The sequence below is a fragment of the Tenrec ecaudatus genome, chromosome 1 (genome assembly GCF_050624435.1).
Source record: "Tenrec ecaudatus isolate mTenEca1 chromosome 1, mTenEca1.hap1, whole genome shotgun sequence".
Lineage (NCBI taxonomy): Eukaryota > Metazoa > Chordata > Mammalia > Afrosoricida > Tenrecidae > Tenrec > Tenrec ecaudatus.
The window spans coordinates 159,747,838-159,770,482 of record NC_134530.1 but is presented as its reverse complement, the minus strand read 5'-3'; the positions used below and the strand labels follow the sequence as shown (position 1 = coordinate 159,770,482).

The 22,645-nt window shown below is 39.8% G+C and overlaps 1 protein-coding gene across 7 annotated transcripts in view; it reads left to right on the top strand.

Moving 5' to 3' along the window:
• The first annotated feature begins 3,411 nt into the window (after window positions 1-3,411).
• The window catches only part of ARNT (aryl hydrocarbon receptor nuclear translocator), an 84,518-nt gene continuing 65,284 nt past the window's right edge, over window positions 3,412-22,645 (top strand). For 3 of the 7 annotated variants that reach the window (XM_075561452.1, XM_075561441.1, XM_075561404.1), the window contains exon 1: window positions 3,413-3,589. In XM_075561452.1, the coding sequence (XP_075417567.1) occupies window positions 3,565-3,589 (25 nt within the window). In that variant the 5' untranslated portion in view covers window positions 3,413-3,564. Of the gene's footprint in view, window positions 3,590-13,116; window positions 13,306-22,645 lie in introns of all 7 variants that reach the window. The other 4 variants (XM_075561460.1, XM_075561412.1, XM_075561421.1 and 1 more) reach the window with 3 other exon arrangements.

Below are 22,645 nucleotides of genomic sequence, written 5' to 3'. Positions count from 1 at the left end.
AAAAAAAGAATTTGAATTATGTCATTTAGTCTTTTCTCTTTTACCCACTGCAAGGTGAATCAAACCCCAAATTTCACTGTTCAACTCAGTCCTGACACCAGCTGCCCATGCAGCATTCTGATTTTTAACCTTATCCACCGGGAGCTAAGTCAGGTTTCCCTAATTTAAATGGCAGTGTCCTAGTCTCTGCAACTGAGTTGATGCTGACTCATAGTGACCCCGTAAGACAGGGTAGAACTGTCCTCGTGCGTTTCAGAGACTAGCTCTTCATGGCTGTATAAAGCCTGTTCTACTGTCTTGGAAAGACAGGTGGTTTTGAGTAGCCCACTGTGTAACCTAATATGCCTCCTAGGCCTGTCTTAACCCAAAACCCATAGAGTTGATAATTACTCATAGCAACCCAGGGCAGGTAGAATTACCCCCATGAGTTCTTATGGGAGTAGAAAGCCCAAGCCCAATACTGGGGCTCCCTTTTAACCTGCTGACTACAGATTCAGGGGTCTCCCTTTACCCCTTCAGTCTGATAGCACCCTACCCCCAGCTCCCTAATTTATGATGTGCCGACTTTTCCCACTCCTTTGGGTTTGATAATTCCCAGGAATGACTCACAAAACTTATGGAAAAGCACTGTACTTAAAATTTCAGAAAAACAAAACAAAAACAAAGTGATACAAAAGAAAAGATGCACCTGGTGAAATCTAGGAAGGTGAGATAGTTAAGGTTTATTGTGCCAATCTAGCCAATAAACACGAGGGATTAATTGAAGGGCAGAGAAATAAATGGCTTTGGGTCTCTTGCTCTCTAATGGTCAGACCAGGGTGCAGCTGCCTTAGCCAGTTCCCTGCTTTATCTGGCAAGGTTCACTTCCTGTGAGACATGCCTGTGGAGAAGCCACATGGACCTACTCTGATGCAGCCCTGGGTGCTGGAGCAGCCGTGTAGAGACCCCTGCCAGCACTGACATGCTTACGCTCACTGATTCAGCTTTTGGCATCATTATGTATGTTTGTGAGATTGAGGACTTTGTACATTGGTGGTGGATATATGGGCCAATGTTGGAATTATGGGCTTGGGCAGCACTGGGTTGGGATGCTCTCTTAATGTACACTTAGCCTTCATATAAAACTCTGTCTTATGTACATATGAGCTTCTGTGAATTTGTTTCTCTAGTCTATCCAGATTCACACAGAAGTGTCCTAATGTGGAGCTTCCCCATTCCACCAAAGGGATGTGGAGCCTTCTGCATGCATGGATGTTATTCAGTAAGCTGAAAGCTTATGGAGCTTCTGTGCCTAGAGCTTTTATGGAGAGTCCCTTTATCCGAGGCTAATGCAAGCTCCAATCCCTCTCTCCTGAAGTGGCTGATATCCTGAGGTCTAACCAGCCCCTAGTCTCTGAGATCAGTTGTAATCAAGAGGTTTTATGTGGGGTGTCTTTCTGGCTTGGCCAACCTCCACTCCAGAGTCACCTCATTACTTCACCTGACCTATGACTATGTCCTCTGGAGTCCTTATTGGGGACACTTAAATTCCAAGGTTTGTAGTGATAATCTGTTGGGAACTGAGGGCAAAGATCAAATTTGGGGGGTAAAGTTCATGTAAACCTAACACCCACAAAAGTCATCAATGTCATACTGGAAAATAGTATTTTGCCCTTATTCTGGACGTTTTCATTTGGCAGTGAAGTAGATTGTTCAAAAATCACTTGAAAGCTTTGGTGTCTTTCCAAATCACAGCTTGACAGTTTCCTACATTCCAGTGCAGCATACAAGATGCAAAGGGATGGCTGGTCCGGTGAAGTCCAATTCATAGATATTCACAGTTGTACTTTCTATTTACATTTTTAAATTTCTGGTTGATTGGATGAACTTGCCACACTTGAACTCACCTATAAAAACAAAACAAGAAAACAACAAATCAACTGTCATCAAGTCAGTTCTCAGGTTGTGAATCTTTAGTGGACCAGATTGGCAACATCTTTCTCCAGGTGTTTTGAATTGCCATCCTTGTGGTTAGCAGTGCAACGTGGTAGCATCACCCATGGTCCTCCACATGTGAAGGCAGACAATAATTCATGTTCTATTTATTTGTACTGTTGTCTTATTTTAATAGCTGCCTTTACTGTTACTTTTTATGTACTTCTTTCAAGTAGTGATTTTTGTATGGGCCTGTGCATTGGAAATATAACACAACAAAATGATAGTAAAATGAAATATTAACAAGTATAAAATTATATGTAGATTATGTTAAAATGTCTTGTTTGAGGTTATTTGTTGGTAGATAACTGTTAACTGAGAAAAATGGATCAATCCTTGTAGTATAAATACAACTCTAAGACTGCAAAGTAAAATGGAATTTGTGTTAAAACTCTAAGGAAATTTATATTAAACAACTAAACATGACTGGTTGATTTTTCTCTACCTTTTTTCAAACTATGGGCTTCTTAAGAGGCTACCAGGGAATAAAAGTAGTCACAGGACCCAGATGGAATATTTATCTTAGTAAGGTAGCAAGTTTTTAGTATTAACACTGTAGTGAACTTAAAACGGGGAAATGGGGGGGGGAACTAATTCTGTCAGCTTTTTCCATTTTGCTTACTCTGCTATTAGTTACTAGCTGGGTAATGCTCCTTTAACCTTTTGCCTTTGTTTCATTATCTGCAAAATGGTAATAACAGAATCTAATAACAGAATCTCCCTCACAGTGTGGTGAGGATTAAATGAGTAAATGCGTATAAAGCACTTTGGACAGTGTCTGATCTGCGGGAAGTGCTCAGTGCTTATTATTAGATGCCAAATCTCTTCAGTCCTCACTTGTCACTCCCCAACTAAAACCCTTTCTCTTACTAACTAACCACGTAATCAGAAATATTTTCTTCATCTATTATCTCGTGTTTTAGCTGTACGTTCTTCCCTTATCAGACCACATGCTCCCGGATCTTCTCACACTGCTATTCTATAGCAGTCATGAAAAATTAATTACTGAACATTTTTTCCCTCTGGACAAAAAAACTTTAAAAGAAGGAAAGCATTCTAGCATGGGTTATAAATGACCCTGTGACGTTTAAGTATCGCACCTAAAGAGGATTTACAAAATACATCGTCCGATGAGAGTCCAGCCGGGCGAATTCTTCACCAGATTCTCCGAAGCTTGACTAGTAAAATCCCCATCTTTAATTAGTTTTTTACTGACGTCACTGGGTCATTGACCTCTGACGCAAAGGAGGCGGGGCGTAAGGAGACAGCTGGCGTTCGTCCTCCCCCTTCCTCCCCTGGACCAGCTGGAGCCCTCACGGGCCCACCCCTCGCGGACTCGGCGTCCCCATTGGTCAGTTACCCGAAGGAGCCCAGGAGATGGCTCCGCCCCCTTACGGGGCGGAGCCTCTCCGGCGTAGGGGCGGGGGTTGAGGTGGGTTGCTGAGGCCGCCATCTTGGATTCCGCGGTAGCGGCCGCCGCGGCAAGGCACCGCGTCTGAGGAGTGGCTCCTCCGCCTTCTCCCACGCCAACCCGGTGGCGGCGGCTCCTCCTCCAAGGGGGTTGGCGCGGTGGCGGTGGTTTCTACGGCCATGGCGGCGACTGCTGCTAACCCTGGTGAGGAGCCTGGGACTTGGGGGAGCTGCTTCCCAAGGGGGAGGGGCTGAAGCGGCTGGCAACTGAGGAGACCCGGGGTTGAGGGGCTTTGGCTGGCGCTGAGGGCGCTGGACGGGCAGGGGCGGCTGGACAGTGGGGGAGGGGAGTGACCCAGGACCGAGAGGCCCGACCCTAGGGAGCGGAGGGGTGGTGGGATCGGGCCGGCGCCTGGGAGCTGGGGGTTCTGCGCTCGGGCGGCCCGGCGGCCCGGGCGGCGCTCTGGTGTGCGCTGTGGTCCTCTCTAAACCCTCTGCCCACTGGCGCTGCTTGGTGCCAACTATCTGGGCTGCGTGGCTCGGTTTATTTTGAGTGTGGTTTGGGTTCATAAATAGCTGCACCACGTTGCTGTTTCGCTGAGGTGCGACTTCCCAAACAACTAGAGTTTGGGTTTTTAATTTAAAACGTAAAATTCTCTAGATTCCGCCGACCGCCTCCGGGCTATATTTTGAAAGTTGGTTTTATTGGGTTTATATATTACGAGGTGCCACGAGTGTTTGTCTCTAGTAGCCGAGCGGAGAGATTTGTGTAATGGATTTAGTGTCGGACAGCCAGTGTCGTGAACCTCGCTCGGGTTTAAATCTTGCTAGGTGTGGGTCCAGGCAGTTCCCGTTCTTTCAGAAGTGTTTGGGCCCATGCCAGTTTCTCAGTGAACATCTTTTCAAAAAGGGGAGCCTAGGCATTTAAAAAAGAATCACTGTCAGTCATATCCAAGAGATGGAGTGGGGTGTAGTGGAGATCCAGGGAGATGAGATGAGCCCTTGTGGCTCAGTGGTTGAACTCTGGGCTGCTAATTGAAAGGTTGATGGTTCTAACCCCCTCTGAGGAAGAAAGATGGTGCAGGCTGCATCAGTCAAGATTAGGGCCTAGGAAGCCGGGCGAGTCCTACCCAACTAGGAAGCTGTGAGTCTGAATTGACTCGCGATCAGTTATTTTAATTTTTTTTTTTTAAAGAGCCCTCCTCTGCTAATCAGAAGGTGAAAGTTGGCCATTTGAATTCCCCAGCTGCTCCAGGGGAGAAAAGACCTGGCTCCCTAAGGATTACCACCTAGGAAACCGTTTGGAACTGTTCTACTCAGTTGATATGAGTCAGGATCCGCTTGAGGGCACAACACAACTGTTGGGAGATGAGGCCTTCAAATTCACATAGTACTTCTCCCGAGAAACTATTTCACCCTAAAAACTCACTGCTGTGGCACCAGTGGATACAAGAAGGAAGAAAATGTTCCAAAGTTAATTGTGATAATTCCACAACCCTTCTTAATAAGATTTAACTATTGAATTGTATGATGTGTTAATTGTAGCTCAATAAAACTAATTAAAAAATCTCTCAGTTATCGAGACGATTCCAACTCACAGTGACTCTCTGTAGGACAGGGTAGAACTGTCCCATGGGTTTCTGAGATTGTTAACTCTTTAAGGAAGTAGAATGCCTCATTTTTCTCCCTTGGAGGATCTGTTGCAGTCAGCAGCCTCACACATAACCACTACTTACTTAGCTTGTTGACCTTGGTCATCCTCTTGCAAACTAAAATTAAAGTCCATGTTTTTGATAACCGTAAAGGGGGGGATGTGTGCTTTGTGTGTGTGCGTGTGCGCGTGTGTAGAAATTCCTTGAAAATTCAGCAATGAGGGATTCACTGCTGTACCCTACATTGTTTTAACTGGATTTTTTTTCATCTGCGAGGCAGTACCCAGGTTTGATAACCATAATTGTTGAATCACTGTGAAATTAACTCTCTTCTTTGTTTTGGTAAGAAAGGATTAACTTGTCACATGTAGATACCATATTTTTAGCTTTTAAATTTTTTGTAAAGGAAAAGAAGATAAAGCAAATGGCTAAAATTCCATTGCTGAAAGTGCCGAGTGATGAAATCAAACCAAACCCACTCAGTCAGTTCTGGCTCAGAGCTCCCCTATCAGACAGTAGACCTATCCCATAGAATTTTTAAGGCTGTAATATTTATTTATGGGAGCTGACTGCCATGTCTTCTGACAGGTTTGAACCACCGACCTTTCAGAAGCCAAATGAACTGTCAAGTAAATAAACAAGATTTTAAAGTAGTCACACGTTGCAAAATACTTATATAACCCCAGTCAAGTTGCAAAGCATTTACTCTTATTAAGAAGTGGCCTGGGTAAACAAGTTTCAGTGCATAAGCCAGAAGCTTTTTTCCAGCTGTGTGGGTGGAGTTGCTTTATTTGTTTTTTCAAAACAATAGCAACGAGAAGGATCTCTTGACTACATTTTCATTAGCTAATCAATACCAGGCTAAATTTGTAAGCAGAAAATAGCTTTTATCTATGCAGAATCATTGCTAATAAAACAATCAATTTTAATGTCCTTTACCTGCTTTTGCAAAAATTCTTATTTCTTTTTTGATGTTGAAAACTTTTGTTCTTTTCTAAGTTATTGATCCCACATTATAAGACATGATAATTAAATAATGAAATGTATTTTCTTTCTGTGTATCTCCCCTTGCCTCCTTCTGTCAGAGGGAAGAGATGTCTTTTGTGACATGAGGCCCAAGAATGGAGAGATACAGGGTGGAAATGTACTGTGCTCAGTGAAATGAAAATAAATGATTTGCAGGTCGAAATTCTTTCCTGTATAGTCAAACATCTTTTCTTACTGCCGTTTTAGGCACCAAGCACATCATACCCATTTCTTTGATTTTTCTTTCTGGCTTGCCTTTGTTTTCTTCTGCTGGAGTGCTGCTCCATGTTCCCTTGACCTTGTTAGTGGTGTCTCCACATAGGTCTGGAAAGGATCTTTGAATTAATATTGCATTCGTTTCTCAATACCTCATTTAAAAACAACCCTTAGCATTAGTAACAGTGCTTGATTATATTAATTGCAATTTCAAGGAACCTGGCTTTTCTGCATGTTTTGGATCAGAAAAACTAAGTTTTAACTTGGTGCTGGACCAGAAAAACTTAAGTACTGCTGTGATTTCCTTCTACTCTTGAGGTGAAGTAAACGTTCCAATAGAATGATTTTTTTCCCCCTTGTATGGATTTATTTCTAGTCTTATCAGTCTTCACTAATTCTGTTTATTAGTGGCAAGCAGAAGTGGGTGGCTAGGTGGTCCATGAAATCTTGTGGTCTCGTTTCTGTTCATTCTTGCTCTTATAAGGAACACTTGTAGTTGAGTGTATGATTTATTTTTATTTTTTTGTTTGATTTTTAATTCACTGGTTAAAAGACTCTGGAAAGAGGTTAGATACTTTATTTACAGTTTGTTATTTAAACCAGAGAAGTAAATGAGTTTGTAATGTGTAGATTTTCTCTTGTGATTCTGGTATTCCTATTAGCAAAGATTATTTTAGGACTTTTAGTTATAATTTATTGTGGTTGGAGAATGTGGGGCATAAAACCAATGAAGGAATACTGTTTAGACTTGTTTTATGAGGCTGACATTTAGGGGAAATTTTTTTCTATGTAATTTTTGCCTTTGTTAATTGTGGTTATAAAAACATCAATGAACAAAATTCTTACCCATTACTTTTATTTACATTTTAAAATTGAAAAATAGGAGTGGATGCAGATTAAAATTTAATTCCTCTCCATTTCTTCCCTTTTGACACTAATCCCTTTCTAAGATTCCTTGCTTATATTCAAGAACTCAAAGAATGATAAAATCTTGGAAATTTAATGTCAAAGTAACTTTTATTTGTTGTATATTGTACAAGCCTTTAAAATGTTCAAAAATAATCTACTAATTCAGCAGTTGAAATCAATTAGCATTATAAAAATGAACCAGACCATACTTTTCATATATAATTTTGTTTTCCCTTTTTCCAATTCAGTTAAAATTGTGGCACTAACCAGAACTGATTGTGATGATACATATACAACTCTTTTAAAAAGTGGTTTAGCTTTGGAAGTGTATGATATGAATACTATATCAAGAAAACTACAAAAAAAAGAGAAAGAAACTTGACCAATGGTAATCATGGTGAAGAGGAAAAATTGTTGCCTAGGGGACATTAAGCTTATGTTTATGATGGTGGAATAATTTGGAAAACAAAGAATATAATCAGTGGCACTAAATTTTACATGTCAAAGTGGTTGAATTGGACCATGTTTTGTTGTGTATATTTTTGACACAATTTAAAAAATACATGAATAACAATGAGTACAAGAAAGAAGAAAGTATTTTAAAATTGATTGTGGTGATAATTGTACAACTTTTCTTGATACTGAATTGTATGATATGGATGAAGTGCCAGTGAAACTTAAAAAATGTATTGGTAAAAAGGGTGGAGGTATGTCTTAACTGTTACCTTTTGACAGTCAGCTTGGACTGATGCTGATGGTGATACTCCTTCCCCATTGTGCAGTTAGATGAGCAAGTCCCCCCCCAACCACCATTTTTATAAATTTCACAGTAGAAGAACCCATTTAAGCCTTTTGTGAAAGCCCCAGATCATGGTGTTGGACCCACTCTGTTTGCAGACTGCTGCCTACCTGATCTCAGTGCTTTCAGTAAGTAGGCAGCAGTGAGCGTTAGTGCTGGAATAAGGCAGCCATTTTCACTTTATGTGTTAGGAAACAAATTCAGAGAAAGGAATGGTCATATTTAAACATTATTGAGTTTCTACTCTCAAAACTCACTGCCCTTGATTCAATTTTGATGCATAATGACGCTATTAGGGCAGGGTAGACCTGTTCCTTTGAGTTTCCAAGAATGAAACTTTATGGGCGTAGAAAGATCCATCCTTCTCTTGAGTGGCTAGCAGTCTAACACATAGGGTAATCACTCTGCCACCAGCGCTCCCAGCATGGAACAGAAGTTCCAAAGAGCAGAGCCTTTGTCTTTTTTTCATCATACCGCAGTTCTACAATGATGCCTAGCATTTGGAACTAGAGGTCTATAAATAAATTGTTGAATAAGTGAATATGAATGTAAAAATCCAGCATTAGAAGTTTTTACTCCTTGTAATTTTACTCATTGTCAATGTGAAAGAACCTTTCAAAGGGCAGCACTTATTAAATCATTAACCACATGGATTATTTATAAAAGTTATGGTAATTTTGTTAGTTGCCCTCAAGTTGGCTCTGTCTCACCGCAACTCCATGCGCAGAATAAAACATTGCCCAGTCCTCCATCGTCCTCATGATTGCTGGCATCACAGTAATGTTGAGTCCATTCTTGTGGCTCACTCACCAAGGACCTCCTAGCCTAAGTTCTCTACTTCACCAAACATGATATCTTGCTCTAGAGGTGGATCCTTTGTGTTAATATGCCCAAGGCAAGCAAGTTGGATGATGTTTTGTTGTTATTTATACAGGATTTTTATTGATTTAATTTTTTAAGAACAACTTTCATTTTATTTCCTTTCAGGTTTTTCTTCAGCATCTGATTTTTACATAGGCTCTTGAGAAGGTCTTTGGCAGCACCTGCAGGTCTAAATTGGGGTGGGTGGCACAACTCACACAATGCTGTAGCTTCACCTACAGTTTGGAAAAGTTTGGAAAGCATGTATGCGTTGAAGGCATTGCTCTGGAAATGTCTCTTGCTGTAGCCTCCACTCTGTTTCTTATTCTGAACTTCTTAATGGTCTTGTCTTTGGGCACCCAGTGGGTGCAGTTTGTGCAGCAAATGGGCTGCACATGGCTGCGGCCTTTCTTGGCATGACCGTTTATTATACCTTTTCTTTGTCATCTTGGCTGGGGGACGCAGGATGCAAGAGAAAGCATTGACTAAAATTTTGAAAATAGATTGCTATGCCTTTTCTTCTAGTCTGCCTTAGTCTAGAGACTCCACTGAAATCTATCTACTGTGGGTGACTTTGCTGGTATTTAAAAATACTGGTGGCAAGCTTTGAGTATCATAGTAACAGTGTGACAAACTGATAAGACAGGTGGTGGGTGCTAATAGCTACCATTTAACTAATGTTTGTCAGATAATGTTCTATTTGTATTATCTCACCAATTCTCATTTATATTATTTAATATTTCCAATAGTCTTATGAAATGGGTATATATTTTTCATTAATCATTTTATTAGGGGCTCATACAACTCTTATCACAATCTATACGTACAGCAGTTGTGTAAAGCACATTTGTACCCTTGTTGCCCTCATCATTCTCAAAACATTTGCTCTCCACTTAAGCCCCTGGCATCAGCTCCTCATTTTCCCCTCTCCCTCCCCACTGACCCCTCTCTCACGAACCCTTGATAATTTATAAATTATTATTTTGTCATATCTTGCACTGTCCCACTTCTCCCTTCATCCACTTTTCTGTTGTTCGTCCCCCAGAGAGGAGGTTATACGTAGATCCCTGTAATCGGTTTCCCCTTTCCACCCCACCCTCCCGCCACCCTCCTGGTATCGCCACTCTGACCACTGGTCCTGAAGGGATCATCCATTCCTAGATTCCCTGTGTTTCCAGTTCCTATCTGTACCAGTGTACATCCTCTGGCCTAGCCAGATTTGTAAGGTAGAATTGGGATCATGATAATGGTGATGTTTGGGGGAGGGGGAGAGCATTTAGGAACTAGAGGATAGTTGTATGTTTCATCCTTGGTACACTGCACCCTGACTGGCTCCTCTCCTCCCTGCAACCCTTCTGCAAGGGGCTGTCCAGTTGCCTACAGATGGTTCTTGGGTCTCTACTCCTCACTTCCCCTCATTCACAATGATAAGATTTTTTTTTGTTCTTTGATGCCTGATACCTGATTCCTTCCACACCTCATGATCACACAGGCTGGTGTGCTTCTTCCAAGTTGACTTTGTTGCTTCTCAGCTAGATGGCCACTTGTTTACCTTCAAGCCTTTAAGACCCCAGACACTATCTTTTGATAGCCGGGCACCATCAGCTTTCTTCACCACATTTGCTTATGCACACGTTTGTCTTCAGCTATCATATTGGGAAGGTGAGCACACAATGATATGATTTTTTATTCTTGGATGCCTGATAACTGATCCTTCAGCACCTTCTGATCACACAGGCTGGTGTGCTTCTTCCATGTGGGCTTTGTTGCTTCTGAGCTTGATGGCCGCTTATTTACCTTACCTTCTTTAAGACCCTAGATGCTATATCATTTGATAACTGGGTTCCATCAGCTTTCTTCACCACATTTGCTTATGCACTTACTTTGTCTTCAGCAATTGGGTCGGGAAGGTGAGCATCATGGAATGCCAGTTTAGTAGAACAAAGTGTTCTTGCATTGAGGGAGTACTTGAGTGGAGGTCCAATGTCCATCTGCTACCTTAATACTAAACCTATAAATATATACATACACATCTATTTCCCCATCCTCATATGTAAATATATTTACATGTGTACATGCCTTTATTTAGACTTCTAGAAATGCCCATTTGCCTCCTAGCTCTTTTCTCTATTTCCTTTTACTTTCCCCTTGTCCCACTATCATGGTCAGTCTTCATTTTGGTTTCAGTAATTCCTCTAGGTTACCTTACTCTTGATCATGCCCTACCAGGCCTCCTACACCCTCCCCACCACCGATTTGGATCACTTGTTGTTCCCTTGCCCCCTGGGTTTGTTATCACCACTTCCTTTCCCCCCACCTCCCCCTCTCCTATGTTCCCCGGGAACTGTTGGTCCCGTTGTTTTCTCCTCCAGATTGTTCATCCAACCTGTCTTATTTAGATAGACCTGCGGAGGTAATAACATGCACAAGAACAAGACAGAGCAAAACCAAGCAACAAAAAGCCGATAACAACAACAACTAAAAAGAAAAGCTTGTAGTCAGTTCAGGAACTGTTTGTTGGCCTTTACGAGTGTTATCCGGTTCAGTCTGGTGGGGTGCCAAACCCTGGCCCCAAAGTCTATTTTGGTATTCCCTGGGGACTTCGTTGCTCTCTTCACCGTGGTATTCTGTTGCAGTCCCCCAGTGCTCTGCCTTGGTGTGGTGGGATCAGATCGGGTGGAATTCCCACACTGTGTCCAGTTCTGTACCCTGTAGGGCTATGGGTCAGTGAGGGACCGGCCATATGGTCTTCTCTGTGTACTGGCTGCTCTGAAAAGGAATATTGTCCTCAAGGCGTGGTGGGCCAGGAGAAATGGGTATTATTATTATTTTTTGGGGGGGCTCATACAATTTATTGGGGCTCATACAATTCTTATCACAGTTCATACATATACATACATCAATTGTATAAAGCACATCTGTACAGTCTTTGCCCTAATCATTTTTTTCTCCTCTTTTCTTTTTTTACATTTTATTAGGGACTCATACAACTCTTATCACCATCCATACATATACATACATCAATTGTATAAAGCACATCCATACATTCCCTGCCCCAATCATTCTCAAGGCATTTGCTCTCCACCTAAGCCCCCTGCATCAGGTCCTCTTTTTTTTCCCCTCCCTCCACTTTCCCCCCTCCCTCATGTGTCCTTGGTAATTTATACATCGTTATTTTGTCATATCTTGCCCTATCCGGAGTCTCCCCTCCCCCACTTCTCTGCTGTCCCTCTCCCAGGGAAGAGGTCACATGTGGATCCTTGTAATCAGTTCCCCCTTTCCAACCCACTCACCCTCCACTCTCCCAGCATCGTCCCTCACACCCTTGGTCCTGAAGGTATCATCCACCCTGGATTCCCTGTGCCTCCAGCCCTCATATGTACCAGTGTACAGCCTCTGTCCTATCCAGCCCTGCAAGGTAGGATTCAGATCATGGTAGTTGGGGGGAGGAAGCATCCAGTATCTGGGGGAAAGCTGTGTTCTTCATCGGTGCTACCTCGCACCCTAATTAACCCATCTCCTCTCCTAAACCCCTCTATGAGGGGATCTCCATTGGCCGACACTTGGGCCTTGGGTCTCCACTCTGCACTTCCCCCTTCATTTAATATGGTATATATATACATATATACATATACATATATACATATACACACATATACACATACATACACACATATCTTTTTTTTTTTTTTTGCATGATGCCTTATACCTGGTACCTTGGCATCTCGTGATCGCACTGGCCGGTGTGCTTCTTCCATGTGGGCTTATTTGCTTCTGAGCTAGATGGCCGCTTGTTCACCTTCAAGCCTTTAAGACCCCAGATGCTATATCTTTTGATAGCCGGGCACCATCAGCTTTCTTCACCACATTTGCTTATGCAGAAATGGGTATTATTATTCCTAGTTTTACAGATGAAACTTAAGACATGGTGTGATTAAGTAACTTGTCTGAAATCACATTGCTAATAGGCAGTAGAGACAGAATTTGATTGTTGGTAGTCTGCCTACACTCAGTACATTAGTAGTTACTGAATTATGCTATAAGACTTTCTTCATTGTGACTAGGTAACTTAGAGCCACTTTCTACTGAAGTGTAGCACAATGAATATCTTAGGAGCCGGATGGTGGGATGTTGTTTTTTGGGGCAGCCAGAGGGGTGGGGTACTTTTGTGTAGATGGATAGGTGAGTACAAGGTGCTGAATAACGAGTTGGGAAGAGTGTTAGATTTAATTACATCTTTTCTATAATTCTTGTATTCTTTCCTTATAGTTCTGGTTTCCCAACTGTCTTGGTGGCACAGTGGTTAAGTGCTCAGCTGTCAACCAAAAGTTTGGTGGGAGAAAGAAAGATGTGGCAGTCTGCTTCCATAAAGATGACAGCCTAAGAAACTATGGGGGCAGTTCTACTGTGCCCTAGAGGGCTGCTATAAATCAGAATTGTCTCACTCAACAGAAACAGGTTAGTTCTGGTTTTTAGCTCTTCAAATAACCGAGGTTCTTACTGAAATTGTTTTCCTAGTTTTTTACAATTGGATGGAGTAGTCCGGTCAGGTTATTTTGATTTTTGTTTTTAATTTTATTTTCTTGTTGAGACTATACACGAAAACATGCACTAATTCAATTTTTCTACATGTACAATTGACATTGATTACATTTTATTTTATTTTTGCAAAAATTCTCACCATCATTTCCAGTGTTACTCCCTCATGAACATAAGCTTACCTCCCCTTACCCCCCAAGGTTCCAGTCTAATGAATTGTCAGTTTGACTCAGAACTTCAAACCAGTTCAAACAAGTTCAGCTTTGATTGACTAAGTGACACTGGAACAGACTCGAATTTTTAAAATTAGGGTGCTCTAGAACACTAACCATAAAGGAAAATTTAAAGGTCAAAATCTTGGACTTTAAGAGGAGTTCTTTCAGGAGTTTAATGCATGAGATTGGATCATTATCAGGACTGTGACAACCAGTACACATTTATTTAGTGTGGCACCATAGGCCGCCACCTTTAAGCTAGACATTGTTAATTTTGGTCTTTACTCAGTCAAGGGATTTTATGGCTATGTAATGCACACCCTACTCTTGTCTAAGAGGAAGATTGAATTTCTCTAGCAGGGCTTCAACCAATAATTTTACTTGGTTTGTATCCTGCTTCATTCACTTTAGAAAAATTTGATCCATTCAGGCGTTGCTTTGACGGCTGTGACTGATCCGAGTTAAACTGATTTGAAGCCCTAATTGACCCCAGGAAGATAGTTCCTAAAAGAGCATAATGTGCAAGGCAGCCATTTTTACTAGTAAAGCCAAACTAGTGTTTGGTTTTAAGAAGATTTCGGGGGATATTTTAGGTTTAAAATTTAAAGATTATCTCAAAGCTTCTTTTTGAAACTTGGCTTGAGAGTTACTTCAGTGCTTTGCTTGTTCTTAGTATTTCTTCTGTGTGCCTTTTGCTCACTCATGTTCTTGTTCTGAAGGTTCTGTTGTTCTGTTTACTGCTTACTGGGTCTGCACCTCTTAAATCCTGATCTTCATTTCTACTTGCCTTCCTACCTGCTTGCCTGTCTGCCTTACTTAAGCATTTATTTGGTACCTACTATCTCCCAATTCCTTCATTTATCTTTTTTCTATTGAAAACTCTAAATTTGATATCCTTTGTTTCCATGATTTTCATTATTAAAGGATACCTCTATTTGAGTAATCATTAAACAGTTGTCAAGTTAGTTTTGTTTCAAGGCAACTCCAGATGTATTCGAGTAGAACTGTACTCCATCGAGTTTTCAGTGGCTTATTTCTTAGAATTTGATGTCCAGACCTTTCATTAGAGGTACCTTTAAGTTGATTTAAACCTTGAACCTTTGGTAGTAGTAGTAGCCAAGTGCATTAACCGTACTACTCAGATTCCTGAGTAATGTTTAACATTATATAGATCAGTGGTTCTCAACCTTCCTAATGCTGCAACCCTTTAATACAGTTCCTCATGTGGTAGTGACCCCCCTAACCATAAAATTATTTTCGTTGCTACTTCATAACTGTCATTTTGCTACTGTTATGAATCGGACAACCCCTGTGAAAGGGTCTTTCGACACCCCCCCCAGGGGTTGCGACCCACAGGTTGAGAACCGCTGATATATATTCCCTTTAAAGATATATTAATATATCTTTAATTATTAATAACATTGATATATCTTTAATTATTAATATTGTTAATAGATCTTTAATTATTAATAATATATTAATATTATTAATATGTCTTTAAAGTCTGTTGTCTTTCCCAACTTTTGTGTATTCAATGAATTATTTCTTTTTTTTAATGAATTATTTCTTAAAGAAAAAGTTAGTCATTATAGAGTTTTGACAGTTTTTCACCCCCAGTTGCTGATGAGTTGATGCATTATTTTATTTAAAAAAATTTTAAGTCATTTTATTGGTATCATAACAATCTTTAGTTCATTCACATCAAGCAGTATTGTACAATTGTACCACAATCATTTTCAAAACATTTTCTTTCTTCTTGAATTCTTTGATGTCAGCTCCTCTTTACCCTCTCCCTCCCCCACCCTATCCCCCAGGAACCCTTATAATTATTTTTTCCTATAATTTTATTACCATATCTTACACGATCCAATATATCTATTCACATACAAATATGCTGTTTAATCCCATCAAGTAGGGTTATATAGCCCTCAATGCTATCTCCCGCACTTCATGTACCCCCAGGGAAACATTATTCTCTTCAGGGTTATCTATCTTGGCTTTCATGTACCGAACATCTTAAATATACAAAAGAACATAGCAAATCTAACATAATTAATGAGGTAAAACAAATAAAAACCATAATAGTAAGGGGAGGAAATATTAAAGAACTAGAGGATTAATTATGTAGTTTATCAGTGCTTTACTGCACCTTGAATTTTTCATCCCTTCTGTGTGGCCCTTCTGAGAGGGACTGTCCAATTATCTTACAGGTGGATTTGGGGTCTTCACTACATATACACCCCTTCACATCCATTTGATTGCTTGTTTTTGAATTTCTGATACTTCTTCCCATTGACACCTCAGGATCACACAGGCTGGTGTGCTTCTTCCATGTGGGCTTTGTTGCTTCCTTGCTAGATGGCCGCTTAACTAGATGCATTATCATTTTAAAAGTGACTAATTGAGTCCTGACCCCCAATGCAGCAAGGTTAGCAGTTCATTAACTGCTCTTTGCTGGAGAAAGATTGCTTTCTATTCCTGGAAAGAGTTAGTCTCAGAAACTCACTGGGGCAGTTCTACCCTGTCCTATGGGGTCACTATGAGTTGGCATTGAAATTTTGGTCCCCACCCCCCATTCCTGTATAATTTTTTTTGGTGGTTAAAATATATTTAAGGTCCTTAGTTGGCCAAAACATTTTGTGTCCATCTGCTAAGCTAAAGTTTGGTGGTTTGAACCCAGCCAGTGATTTGTGGAAGATAGATATGGTGATGTGCTTCCATTTTAACCCTATGGAGCAGTTTTATTCCTTAGCACTTCGGGGCACTGTCAGAATCACCTGCATGGCAGTGAAAATCAACAAAATGTGCATAACTTAAAATTTACTCTCAATCATTTTCAAGTGTACAATTCAGTGACATTTAGTACAGTCAGAAACATGGATTAGAGAGAGAAAAACATTTGCGTCGTAATAAATGACATGTGAAAAAGGAGTTTATGTTTAAGGTTAGAGGCAACTTGTTAAAAATATAATTTGGAGGTATATTTTTGGATCAATAGATAAAATATTATGGAAACATATCCAGAGTAGTTTATATTATAAATAAGTTGGGCGGTGGGAGTGGCGACACCAGGAGGGAAGGGGGTGTAGAAAGGGAGAACCGATCTCGGAGATCTATGTGTAACCTCCTCTCTGGGAGATGGGCAATGGGGAGGCGGGTGAGGGGAGACACCGGGGAGTGTAAGATAAGATATAATAATTATTTATAAACTATCAAGGGACCAGGGGTGGGATCGGGGAGGGAGGGGGATGGGGGGAAAAAAGGGAAACCGAGCTGATTCCAGGAACCCAAGTGGAAGGTGAATTATGAGAGTGACGAGTGCAACGAATGTATACGGGTGCTTTGCTCAATTGATGTATGTGCAGACTGTGATAAGAGCCTTATGAGCCCCAATAAAAAGATAACAAAAAAATAAGTTGGGAACAGGATTAATAAAAGTTGGTAATTTCTACTAATGTTTTTTTCTGGATATTTCATTATCTATTCATCTTGTAATGTTTCCTTTACCATAACTTTTCCTCAGTCACATACTTCCAACAACTTAGTTTTGTGTTCTGTTTCTCTTATTTCAGGAAAGCAAGTTTTTAAAAAATCTGAGCAATATATTGATTGATGAAAATGTGTTACATTTATTCTTTTCAGTAATTTATCAGTGGATTATTATTTTCATAGAAAATACTTGAGTTCAGTACATCAAGAATACTACTTAACTGCTATTCTTAACATCATACTAAGTTCCTCTCACATTTAAAAGGAGCTAATCTTAGCAAATTATATCTAACAGTTTATTAAAAGAATCCTGAGCCCCCAATAAAATGATTTCTAAAAAAATTATAAATTTATTAACGGGAAACAAGGCAATAAAATGTATATTATGGTAATCATCCTAAAAAACCCTGACACCATTATTCCATTAGTTTCTTAGAACTGCTATGATAAATGATCACACACTGGCTAGCGTAACAAAACAGAGGATGTCAGTTTGGGAGGCTTGCAGTCTGAAATCAAGACAGCAGGATTGGTTCCTTCTGAAGGCTCTGAGGGAGAAACTGCCCTACACCTCTCTCCTAGCTTCTGGTGGTTCTTGGTTTGTCCATTATCACTTCCATCTCTACCTCCTTCACAGAGCCTTTTGTGCCCTGTGTGTTTTGACATCTAAGTTCCTCTCTTCTTGATCTTGGATTCAGAGTCCATCCCAATCCAGTATGACTGCACTGTAACTAATTACATTTGCAAACATTATTTTCAAATAAGGTCATGTTCTGAGGTTCGAGGTGCATTCATTTTGGGGATACACAAGTCAACCCATTGTCATTTTAGAGTAGGGTTTATTCCTGGCACTAAAGTAGGCATTCAACATGAGATAACCTATGTTGTTTTTGTCATTAATAAACTAAAGGAAGTAAAACAAGATATTAATAAATATTTTATTAAGTCCATTGATGTAATTTATTGTCTATTCTTGAAAAACTGCTAAGTTAAATCAGGATAGAATTAAAGTCCATAAGAGTTCAATGAAATCACAATAAGAGACCGATCCATATTCACTTTGGAGTCTCTAAATCAAGATTTCATAACTTTTTTGTATCATTGAACTTTTTGGCAACCTGACCCTTTGAAACCAATCTTAACAGTTTCAAACCGATCTTGAAATGCCATGGCTTAGGTCAGGTGTGACTTAGACCACAAAGTGTCATGTTTGTTTTTTAATGCTTTAAAGAGTTATTTTGCAGCAGATTTGTCCAATGAAATACATTGTTTGATTTCTTGACTGCTGCTTCCATGAGCATTGATTGTGGATCCAAGAAAAGTAAAATCCTTGACAACGTGCATCTTTTCTTCATGTATCATGATGTATATTGGCCTAGTTGTAAGGACATCTTCATCGGTAACTGCTTCAAGTTCTCTTAACTTCCAGCAAGCAGTGTTGTGTCATCTGCATATGACATCTCATTCAGGATCCTTCCTCTGATCCTAATGCACATTTTTCTTTAAATAGTCCTGTTTCTCAGATTACTTGCTCAGTATATCTCTCATTGGCATAATAAACAACTTTGTTATTGGCTTTCTATTGGTATTTTAATGATAATCTTCCTTATTTACAAATAAAAAGTTTACTGTATAACAGTATATTCTTCAACGCTTACATTGTTCTTGTTAGGTGCCATTCAGTCTGTTCCAACTCATAGCGTCCCTGTGTACTACAGAGAGAAGCACTGCCCAGCCCTGCGCCATCCTCACCGTTGTGTTTGAGCCCGCTGTTGCAGCCACTGTCATTTCATCTTTTTGAGGGCCTTCCTCTTTTTCACTGCTCCTTCATCTGACTGAGCACCCTGTCTTTCCCTGGGAACTGATTTCTTTGACGCCATGTCCAAAGTACATAAGACAAAGTCTTTCCATCCTTGCTCTAAGGAGCACTCTGGCTATACTTCTTCCCAGACAGCTTTGTTTGTTCTTTTGGCAGTCCAGTGTATTTTCAATAGCACCGGTAGCAAATTTCAAAAACATAATTTAAACTCTTAGGTAGCAGCATGCAATCTTGTGTACATGGGTATTTTGAAAGTTACGGTCATATGTTTCTTTTTCTTTTCAAAATTATACCATGATGTACATCATGACTCCCCAATGCAGCAAAACCAGTATTAGTGAGAGCAGCAGCAGGAAGAAACTTAGAACAATGGATTTGGAAATGAAACAAAAGATTATTAAACATCACAAAGGTGAAAAATCAGTGAACTCAATTGTTCTAGATTTAGGCATGTTTACAGTATCCACATCACATAATGCTCTTTCAGAGAATGTATCACGGACGACATGCAACACGTGATTGTATACTGAGATTAATTGCTTTTAGTCTTATCAATAATCAATAGAAAATTTAAGATTATTTGATTGTTATTAGAACTTTATATAGATTTTAAGTTTAAAGGGAAGAAAAGACATTGAAAACATTTTCTAATTAAACTTTTTACTTTAAACTAATCCCTGGGTGGTACAAATGGTTGAGTGCTTGACTACTAGCCAAAAGGTTAGCTGTTGGAAGCCACCCAGAGGCACAGGCACCTTGTAAGACAGACCTGACAACCTGCCTCTATAAGATCACAGCCTTAAAAACCTGTGGCCTCGGTTCCCAGACTTATTTGGCCTTCCGCCTTCTTTTCAGGGAAAAAAGACTCAGTGCCCTCTTGGCAGTGAAAAACGTTTGCCCTCTAGCCCATAATCCAGGATAGATACCTATTTGTAGGTCCCCTTAATCATTCCAGTGTCCCCAGGGGGTGATATCACCCACTTTGGGAAACTGCCCTATGGAGTAGTTCTCTGCTACACATGAGGCTGCCATGATATGAAAATGAATTTTATTTAATTGTAGATTACCCAGTTTCCCCCACCGGGAACATCTTGTAAAACTCTAGTATCATAACAACTAAAACATTAACATTGATACAGTTAAGGCATAGAATATTCTTATCACCAAAGGTTCCCTCATGTTGCCCTTTTATGCCCACACCCATCAACCCTTTTTTCACCCCATCCTATCGCAAACTCATTAATTTTTCTTTATTATTATTATAATAATATAATTTTTTCATTTCAACAATTGTCTATAAATAGAATCATAATCTTCTATGATTGACTGTTTTACTCATAATTTTCTTGGGCATTCATTCAGATTGTTGCATATATCAATAGTTTGCTCTGTTGTGTTGAGTGGTAGTCTGTGCAATTGACTACAGTTTAATCATTCATTTGTTAATGGGCATGTGAGTTGTTTTCTTGGTTATTAAGAATAAAACTGCTTAATAATTCAGGGTACGGGTTTTTTGTTTGAATGTACGTTTTAATTTTTCTGGGACAAATGCACAGACTTAAAATTCCTGGAACATAATGGTAGTCAGATGCTTAATATTCTTTCTTTTTAAAAAATTATTTTATTGGGGGCTCTTTAACAGCTCTTAGCACAATCTATACATCCATCCATTGTGTCAAGCACATTTGTACATATGTTGCCATCATCATTTTCAAACATTTTCTTTCTACTTGAGCCCTTGGTATCATCTCATCCCCTCCCTCCTCAAATACTTAATTTTCAAAGAAAATACTAAATTCTTCTTTTTCAGAGAGGCTGTACCATTTTACATTGTCACCAGTAATAGATGAATGATCCAGTTTATCCATATCTTTTCTAACATTTGATGTTACTACTATTTTTAATTCTAACCTCTCTGGTTGCAGTGTAGTAGTATATCATTATGGTTTTAATGTGCATTTCTCTAATGGCTAAGGAAGAAGATCCTGAATAAGATGATTGACACAGTGACTGCAACAATGGTTCAAACATAGCAATTGTGAGGATAGTGCAGGACCAGGCAGTGTTTTGTTCTGTTGTACATAGAGTTACTGTGAGTGGAAACTGACTTAGTAACACCTAACGACAGTGGCCTGTGATGGGATCCCTGGTCTTGTTGTGTGTTTGGTGTTAGGCTTTAGGCTAAACGGCAAGATTGGTGCTTCAGGCTCACTATCTTCTCCAAGGGAGAAATATAAGGCTGTCTGCTCTTATAGAGATTTCCAGTTTCTCATTTCAGAAACTCAAAACTCGCAGTCATCAAAAATTCTGACTCATAGTAACTCTATAGGATAGAGTAGAACTGCCCTGTGGGTTTCTGAGACTGTCAATCTTTATGGATTGACTGATGATGCTGAACGTCTTTTCATATATTTATTTGCTATCTATGCATCTTTGGTGAATGTCTTTCTATTTGTCCATGTCCTAATTAGACCAGTTACTCTACACACACACACACACACACACACACACACACACACACACCACACCCCCCCCCCCCCCGAAGTAATAAGAAAACATAATTTTGAAAAATCCCACTAACAGCAACACAGTATAGTATCCCTGGATGCAAAGATGGCAGAACTAACAAAGTGGGGGAAACACACACACACACACAGTTCTTAAAATGTTAAATTCACTGCCATTGAGTCCATGCTGACTCATAGCATCCCCCTGTGGCTTTCTGATACTGTAACTTTAAAGCCCAGTCTTTCTCCATGGAGCTGCTGCTGGTTGGTTTTGAACTGCTAACTGTGCAGATTGCAGCCTAATGCTTAACCACTACACCATCCCAAAGAAAATACATGTTCAGACAATCCATAATCAGAAATAAGAAATTATTATATTCTTAAAGCCTCCTAGATATTCCTTAATTGTCTTTCACTTCTTTCTACCCACAATAGGTAATGATTATTTTGAAAATTTTTTAAAAGTTTCAGTTTTTTTAATCAAAGAAATAGTCATAATAGTCTTGATTTTTTTTCAAGAAAAGTTTTAATTCTGAGTAACATGAATTGGTTGTCTGTCCCCACAGTAATGCTGTATATAAAAACTATTTCAAATCTCAGCGGCTTATAGCAGTGAGCTTTGTTTCTCATTCACCTGTACATGGTATATGGATCTTTCGCTGCTTTAAGCAGACTTGGCTTCAGGCTGGGAGTTGGGTTCAGGTTTCTGTACATATCTCTCATTCTTCTAGAACCACCAGGCCTCTCAGGGCATGCTGTTTTCACGGGGGGTGGCAGAAGCACAACCAGACACGTTTGGAAAAAATGGTGTGGGCCAACAAAACAGTGTACTAGGAGGCAGGGGTGACAGAATTAAAAGTGAAATATACATATACATGTACACAAAAAGTTCTTAAAATATTACCAAAAGAAAATACATGTAATTCTTAAACTATTACCAAAACCTCCTTGTCCAAATGTGGGAAATGGAGGAGAAGAAAATTCACAATCAACATATGCTGATTCCTATGAGGTGGTAGTTAAACATACCTCTACCCTTCAGTCATTAATATGAGTTCTGGCACCAGCTATTGGTGACATGACACTCTACTTCTCTACTGAGTTCGATGATTCCTTATAGTGAATTTATAGTGATTTTGATAGTACCAATTTTCACACAGAATTCAGACAATACCCATGATTATAGGTTGTCTTTTAGGGAAGTAATAGGTTATAATTCAGGATCAGCT